The sequence below is a fragment of the Petromyzon marinus genome, chromosome 40 (assembly GCF_048934315.1).
Source record: "Petromyzon marinus isolate PM22_M1 ecotype Great Lakes invasive population chromosome 40, UKy_Petmar_22M1.pri1.0, whole genome shotgun sequence".
Taxonomy (NCBI): Eukaryota; Metazoa; Chordata; class Hyperoartia; order Petromyzontiformes; family Petromyzontidae; genus Petromyzon; species Petromyzon marinus.
Genome location: NC_133706.1, coordinates 5,060,408 through 5,068,693, shown reverse-complemented (window position 1 = coordinate 5,068,693; position 8,286 = coordinate 5,060,408). Strand labels below are relative to the sequence as shown.

The 8,286-nt window shown below is 49.7% G+C and overlaps 1 protein-coding gene across 1 annotated transcript in view; it reads left to right on the top strand.

Annotated features, from left to right (window-relative positions):
* Nucleotides 1-4,326: 4,326 nt before the first annotated feature.
* Nucleotides 4,327-8,286, top strand: part of LOC116950608 (lysine-specific demethylase 6A-like) — a 32,298-nt gene continuing 28,338 nt past the window's right edge. Inside the window, exon 1 of the mRNA XM_032968515.2 lies at nt 4,327-4,619. Within this exon, the coding sequence (XP_032824406.2) occupies nt 4,604-4,619 (16 nt within the window). The 5' untranslated portion in view covers nt 4,327-4,603. The remainder of the gene's footprint in view (nt 4,620-8,286) is intronic.

The window sequence follows — 8,286 nt, the reverse complement described above, 5'->3', positions numbered from 1 at the left end:
GTCTGATCAGCTACACAAAGTACTGTATGATGATAATAATAATTATAATAATTCACAACCCATTCGAGGAGAACAAGCAACTTTCCACTGAGCGAATGTTGATTAGGGGCATTTTTATGGTCGCTTGCTAGTTTGTTTAAATTAGTAATTTCCTCAACCGAGAACGTCAGTGGTGGTAAAGTGTCGGTTTCCGTGCGTGTGACCACGTCTTCCTGGAACCACGGCCAGCTTCAGCCAGTGGCCTTTCTCTAGAACAAAATTTCCTCTACGCACAAGGTTACAAAACTCGACAATCGGTTCCCCCAAACAGCTGACGTCTTCTACACCCACACTGCCCAATCCGGCGCGAGGCGTAAACAAACCAAGCAAAGGCTTAGGGCCCCAAGAGGCTCAAGTGGCACAGGATTCATTAAAAATAAAATTGAGTGCGGTCCAATGTCAGCTCGAATTCAAATCCTAATAAATACGCAATGACTATCTTTTCTGGATCTCTATAATCTCACTGCATCTCTATGTCACTCTACATTTCTATTTTTATATTTATCTATATACGTATATAAAATGAAAAATTGTGATTATGTGTGTCTGTTCAAAATGTTTAGCGTACTTCCCGACATGCAACAAACTAGAAATTTGCCATGTGGGTACTTTCCAGTCTGTACACCATGCAAACATTATGAAAATACACTTGTTTTTTTGAGGGGGGGGGGAGCTCAATAATGCATATTTTTTGCACGGCGAGCTGTGACGTCAAATCTGTCACGTGACCCGCGCACGTGGAAGCGTAACGCATTGTAGTGTAGCGGTTAGCGCGCCGCGCTACGAACCCGGCGACCCGAGTTCGATTCCCGCTCACGGCCACCACCGGTGACGATTATTTCAACCGGTCCTGGGCCTCCCCTAGGTCGACTCAGCCTGAAACGAGTAACTGGTGTGGTGTGTGAACATCGTCACTGGGGAGACAAAGGCGGCCGGGCGTGGTGAATCCAAGTCCCGGGCGAAGCCGGGTAGTGAAGCTAGTCTCACGTATAGTATACAGTACTCTCTTCTGTCACCTCAATATGAGCCAACATTTACTCTGCTTGGGGCCCACCGAGACAAAGATCCCCCGTGTAGCCTTAACAGACTGTTGAGGCAAGTGCTGTTAGCCAGTAGCACCTATGAAGGCTGGCATGGTACACGAGGAGTGAGTGGTCAGCACCACGCCCGGCCGCCTTTGTCACCCGAGTGGCGATGTTTACACACCGCACGAGTTACTCATTTGAGGCTGAGTAGACTTAGGAGAGGCCCAGGATTGGTTCAGATAATCGTCGCTGGGAATCGAAATCGGGTCACCAAGTTCAGACAGCAGCGCTAACCTCTCAGTGCCACCGCTCCCCACAGGGCCCACCAAACCACCAATGCGTCCACGCGTCAAGTTCATCAATAACGTAAATACTGTACAACTATACTCTTTGGTTATATTCGGTAAAGTCACGTAGGTAAAAAATAAAACAACAAAAATCACGACGTTTCGGCCACAACACAAGCGGCCTTCATCAGGTGAAGGGATCAGGCTGTCTCGAGGACAGCGCTGGAGTGAAACAGCCACGCTCAGACCGCGACCTTTAAGCTGTGTGCGAGGAAACAAGGTGCCTTGACAAAGGAATTAGAATAAAAATTAGCATTTGATTGGCCGACTTAGCTGTGTTTCACTCCAGCGCTGTCTTCGAGACAGCCTGGTCCCTTCACCTGATGAAGGCCGCTTGTGTTGTGGCCGCAACGTCGTGATTTTTGTTGTTTTATTTTTTACCTACATGACTTTACCGAATAGAACCAAAGAGTATGGATCCTTACAGTCACGAAAGCTTTAAATCTAGAACTGTACAACTAATTACGGCCATAGTATTTTTTTTTACTCGGAGTAAGGTTTACCATTTTCTTAAGTTGCGTAGAGAGAATGACTCACGGTGAAGGTGGGTGGCTCGCCACATTAATTCCCCTAAAACGTACAAGAACACGTGTTTACGTGTTTACGACTTTTCTTTTTTGCCCTCTTGCCACAAATGTGAGCTGCGGTTTTTTTTTACTCGGCATGACACCAAGAAATTCCCCCACACACGTGCGTGCCACGCCCGCAGTGCCACGCGTCTCTCTCTCTAGAGGCGTTGCGATGCTGGGCGCAGAAAGTCGAAAGCCTCGGGTGACCTTTCCGAAGTCTGTAAACAGATTTTTTGGTGCCGCAGATTAAATGAGATAAATATTAAACACGTTTGTCAAGAACACGATGATGCCCTTAAAAAGGAAAAATATAAAACAGGCGAAGTTTCGGGGAATGGCCTTTATTATTTTTTTTTGCAATGAAGAGAAGATCCATTGCTTGAACGTCGCCTTTTATTATTTTTGCTATATTAAGGTCACTGTGTTATTGACGAATGTGTTGAGTTTATTTTATGTTGATTGTGCTTATGCACCACTGCCAAATAATGAGTTTGGCCGAAATATCGACCCATCCGTCTCTTCTCATGAGAATGCCCAGCTTAGAAGTCACAGACTCCCTGCTCCAATGAACATCGAGGGCCCTGACGAGTCCGAGATGGAAATTCCACATTCCCATGCCGTGTAAAATATGAACATTATAATACGCAGCCCTGCTATAAAACTTGATGTCTTTGGAGTGCTCACTCTTTACCCCACAAGCACACACACACACACGTCCTGCCGCGGACCGACTGTCGTGGTTACCCGTTCACACTGCTGGGTTGGACAGAGGCGCTTTCAAGGGATTGAAGACACTTGCAACCATTGTTTTCCACTGCCACGCCGGGAGATAGAATCGAACCGGCGACGTCTAAGGGGCCGTTCATAAATGACGTCACGCAATTTTGGACGATTTTTGACCCCCCCCTCCTCGTCACAGGCAGTCACAAAAAGTCAGACCCAACCCCCCTCAAATATGACGTCACAAAGCTCTGCCCTCCCCCCCAAAACACATATTTCCCATTTTGAAAATAAAACATGCTTCAAATCGCTTTAAACTATTGTCATTGTAGTGCGTATTTAATGTGGCGCTGCACTCTGATGTTGTAGGAGTGTTGTTATAACAATTAGTGTTAGAACAATTCTAGATGTATTTAAAGTTGCGCATTTTGATGTGACGTCACATTTCTCAAACCCCCCCCCCCCCCGTCACACATCGTCACAAATGTCTGACCCCCCCCCCTAGGTGCGTGACGTCATTTATGGACGGCCCCTAACAACTCCTGGCCGTCAATAGGTTCTCCCTTTCCTGTGCATGTGTAGCCGTGAGGAGCGGTGGCGCAGCGGTTAGCGCGCTACTGCTACGAACCTGGCCACCCGAGTTCAATTCCCGCTCACGGCCAACGCCAGTGGCGATCATCAGAACCGGTCCTGGGCCTCCTCTAGGTCGACTCAGCCTCAAACGAGTATCTGGTGTATACATTGTAATTGGAGATACAAAGGCGGTCGAGCGTGTAGCTGACCTTCATAGGTGCTCGCCAACACCACTGTGAAGAGCTTCATAGCTCATCGGATTTCTCCAGTATAGATACATCCCGATTCTGCCTTAACAATCTGTTGTAAGGCGACACAGAGGGGTCGTCTTTGCGGTCGTGGTATGCACCGCGTGCCTAAACAGCTTTTGTTCGGGCGGATCGAGGGGGCTAAGCGGGCGCGGCACGGGCTAGAGAAGAGATGGAGTGATGTGGTACAGGAGGACGTGGAGCTGGGTGGACTGGCCGATGACTGGTACCAGCGGTGTCAAGATCGGCCTCTGTGGAGGAGGCTCGTGAAGGACGCTGCTACTGGGCAGTTGGAGGCAGTCGCTCTCCAACAACAACGGAGGGCGGAGGAGCGACGCTCACAACAACGAGCGGAGCGCCGGGTGGCTAAAGCACAGCAGGTTGGCACAGTAGGGGGCACAGGTGGTGCATCAGCCAGTCATCTCAGTCAGTCGACCCGTGGCACCTGCTGGGTCTGCCCCGTGACCTCCTGCCAGCGGGCGTTCGACACTTCACGTGGTGGCCTCAAGGTGCACATGGCCTGGCACAAGCGTCGTGGTGACGTCACCGCCACTTAGTGGCGAATGGCGGTTGTTGTTGGTATGCAGCTGGGGCTGGAAACAATTGACGCTCGCTCCAGCTGGAGCTGGAAACAAATGACGCTCGCCCTGGCGACCCAGTGACATTGTCAACGATTTTCCTCCCAGAACCAGTCCCCTCGTGACGTCACCTGCAACGATCCCTCGGGTTCTCCCACGCGGGATGACGTCATTCGCGCCTCGCCCGCGTGATGACGTCGGTAACCCCTTCAGGGTGCGCGACTACGTCACGCACCCCCACACCCCCCCCACACCGCGTGGACGTCACCGCTCGCCCGCGCGTTTCTGCTGGGGGCTCGCGCCGGACGCGTGACGTCATCGACGCCATCGCCCTCGTGACGTCACGCGGGCGAGTAGGAGACACGCGGTGAGACGAGCGTCGGAGGCGGCGTCGTCGGCGGCTGACGGACGCACACGGAGGGAGCGGAGAGAGAGGAGTCGCTCGCACCCGCTCGAGGCGCAACTCGCAGCGCGAAGGAGGACGCGGCGGAGAAGAGAGGCAACATGGCTGGGATACCAGGTGAGACGCGACCTCGTTCACCAATCAACAACAGCGTTACAACAAAGTGCTGCCACTACCAACACGACGCGACACGGAGGTGGTGGTGCCGGTGGTGGTGGTAGTGGTTGGGGGGGGGGGCTTGACCAACAACAACAACAACCGCGGAGAGACAGCGCCACGAACGCTGCCCGGCGACCGCGGGGTTCGATCGAGCGCAGGGAGCGGTGGGACGACCGAGACGAAGACGCCGAGGCGGCCCCGGTTCTTTGTTAACGCCGCGAGCCGCACTGCTCCGAGTAGACGCGCAGCTCGCGGGCCGCCGCCGTTCGCTGGCGTGGGGGAGGTCGAGTGCGCAACTGTGGGGGCATTACGGTAGCCGCTGTGGCCGCTGTGGCCGCGGTGAAAGTCACTCGCCCCGCGCCTCCTCCTCCCCTTGGCGCTCGGGGTTCGGCGGCTCGACGTTGTGCGGCCCCCCCCCCTTCCCCCATCGATTAATCGGTTGCCGCATTCGATTAATCGATTTATTTATTCGGACTTGGTCGGTTCACTTGCTCGATGACGGGCATGGGGGCCCCCATCCACCCCCCTCTCTCATCCGCCCCCCAAAGTGGTCGCTGTGATTCAGTGTCGCCATGCCGAGTTCGTATCGGAGTTGTCATCTCCATCATCAGCTCGTATCCTTGTGCAGGGGAAATGTAATTTTCAGGTCCATACGGCGAACAGCCGTTTCAGTACGGGCAAAAAAAATGTTTGTCTATTTTTTTGGGGGCATTTATATTTGTGTCTGTTTGTTTGTGTATAGTTGTAGTATAGTTGTAGTATAGCAGTGTATAGTAGCATACTTGTCAACCCATACGGTTTACCCCGTATTCTTGTACAGGGATATTGAGTTTTTAGGGCCATACGGCGTACAGACGTTTCAATACGGGCAAAAAAATGTTTTAGTCTTTGTGTTTCTCCCTTGTGATGGGACTTTGTAGGGTGAACGTTGAGATTTATAAGGTGGCACGGGGTGACCAATACGTTCTGAATTGGTCTGTAATAAGTTAAGGGGTTGACAGGGATGTCATCATCGCCAACCATGAGTGAAGGACTTGGTCGTCGCTTTGACTCGCGGGCCCGCGGTGATCGAGTTTTGTTTTCTCTCCACGTGGTGTTTGGAGCCGATGAGAGGGTACACGTGGGTGGTGGTGGTGGGTGGTGGTGGGTGGTGGTGGTGGGTGGTGGTGGGTGGTGGTGGTGGTCACGGGTGCGTCTGTCACTCATCTCAGTCAACTCCTGGCGTCTGGGTCTGTCCCGTGACCTTCCGGCGAGCCTTCGACAGTTCACGTGGCCTCAAGGTGCTCGTGTTAGCACAGTTGTCCTATTGTCGTCAGTCATAAGGGCCGTCCATAAATGACGTCACGCACCTTTGGGGGGGGGGGGGGGTTAGTCAGACATTTGTAACGATGTGTGACGAGGGGGGGGGTTTGAGAAATGTGACATCACTACGTCACATCAAATTGCGCAACTTTAAATACTTAATTAAATAGACTTTTAAATAAATGTTTTCTCCTACAACATCAGAGTGCAGCGCCACATTAAATACGCACTACAATGACAATAGTTTAAAGCGATTTGAAGCATGTTTTATTTTTTGGGGGGGTGGCAGAGCTTTGTGACGTCATATTTGAGGGGGGGGGTTCTGACTTTTTGTAACGCCGTGTGACGAGGGGTGTGGGTCAAAAATCGTCAAAAATCGCGTGACGTCATATATGGACGGCCACTAAGCCAGGGGTCTATCCGCCGCAAAGATGAAAACCCATCCCATAGTCGTCACCGTCACTCACGGTCCACTGAAGGTCTCGTGATGCCATAACCTGACATCGGAGCTGATTTCATTGCTCCATCTAAAAAAAAAATATTTGACCAGGTAATGAATGCCCACTGGACTTTCAGAAGCTAGCTGGCTACAAATGATATCTCGACAAAGTGGCTCATCATCACGTGGACATTTAGAGCAGCAGCAGCAGCCACCTCCGAGGTGTTTCCACTCCTTTGGCTGCCCACTCTGTCGTTCGTCTCGGCCTGCGACAGAAGTTCTACATCGTCCATGCACGAGCCATCATCGCCACTGGTGATGCGTCGTCCTGTGCGGCCCCACTCAATCAATATTTAACTTTCAATTGCTCTTTCATCCGCGTGATCCGCTTCCTGTCTCGCTCCAAGTCCAAACGTGCACCTTCCTACTTGTTTATTAACAGGCCGCCCTTCACGCTTTTCTTTCGATATTATCTCTCTCTCTCTTGTCAGTGCCCAAGTTTTGCATTCACATTCAATAGCGGGTAATAATAGACTGTGGAAAAAATAAGAATGAGTTTCAACACTTTCTGCCAATAGAACAGGAGGTGTTAAAATGTACAGACTCTAAATGGATTTATTTGGTGTTTGAACATCGTAACACCTCCTGTTTAATTGCCAGAATGGGTAAAATCTATTCTTATTTTTCATACCAAGGCATCAAGTCTGCATTAACCACACGTACTCGTGGCAAAGCATGCAACACTTATTTTTATTTTTTTCGTACTGTTCATACTGGAAAAAAAGTTCCCATGGAAACATTACGCTCATTAAAATGTGTTTTTTTGTGTGTTGTGGTTTGTCGCGGTTCAATTAAATTATTATTTGTTTTTAAAATCACTTTCATCTTTTCCCCTGACTCGCCACAATAGCCATCACTGATCCCGGTCCGCCTTCAGTCATTGGACCTTATGGCGGGACCCCGGGGCCCCGAATAAACGGAGGTCAAAATCGTAATGAGTTAATTTACTTTTGGTGACTCCGTCCCACCACGCACGTAAACGCCGCGACCCACCTGGCACGGATCATTCTGTTGTCGTGTCGTTCAAGCGCAACGAGGACAAATGCGCAGAAGGAACAAAAAATTGAAACTTTGATTAGCGCATCGTGTAGAGCTCGTCGAGAGGAATAGATAGCCGCACCGTTCGCCTTCCAACAGACATAAAATGACGTCGCAACGCAGTTTATGCGAGAGCCGGGGGCTTATGGGAACCCCAGGGTCCCGCCATGAGGTTCAATTGTCAGTTTTCCATCTAGACGATTTAAAAGTGCGTAGCTCCAAAAGTTACGTAGCCCCACTTTGCAGCCATTCTAGCTCAGTTCTCAACTCGCTTAGATCGCACGCTATTGTCACGTTATTATCACGTTATTGTCACGTTATTATCACGTTATTGTCACGTTATTATCACGTTTTTATCACGTTATTGTCACGTTATTGTCACGTTATTATCACGTTTTTATCACGTTATTGTCACGTTATTGTCACGTTATTGTCACGTTATTGTCACGTTATCGTCACGTTATTATCACGTTATTATCACGTTATTATCACGCTATCATCACGCTATTGTTACGTTATTATCACGCTATTATCACGCTATTATCACGTTATAATCACGCTATTATCACGTTATAATCACGCTATTGTCACGTTATTATCACGTTATTATCACGCTATCATCACGTTATTATCACGCTATCATCACGCTATTATCACGTTATTATCACGTTATTATCACGCTATTATCACGTTATAATCACGCTGTTGTCACGTTATTATCACGCTATTATCACGTTAGTATCACGCTATTATCACGTTATTATCACGTTATTGTCACGTTATTAT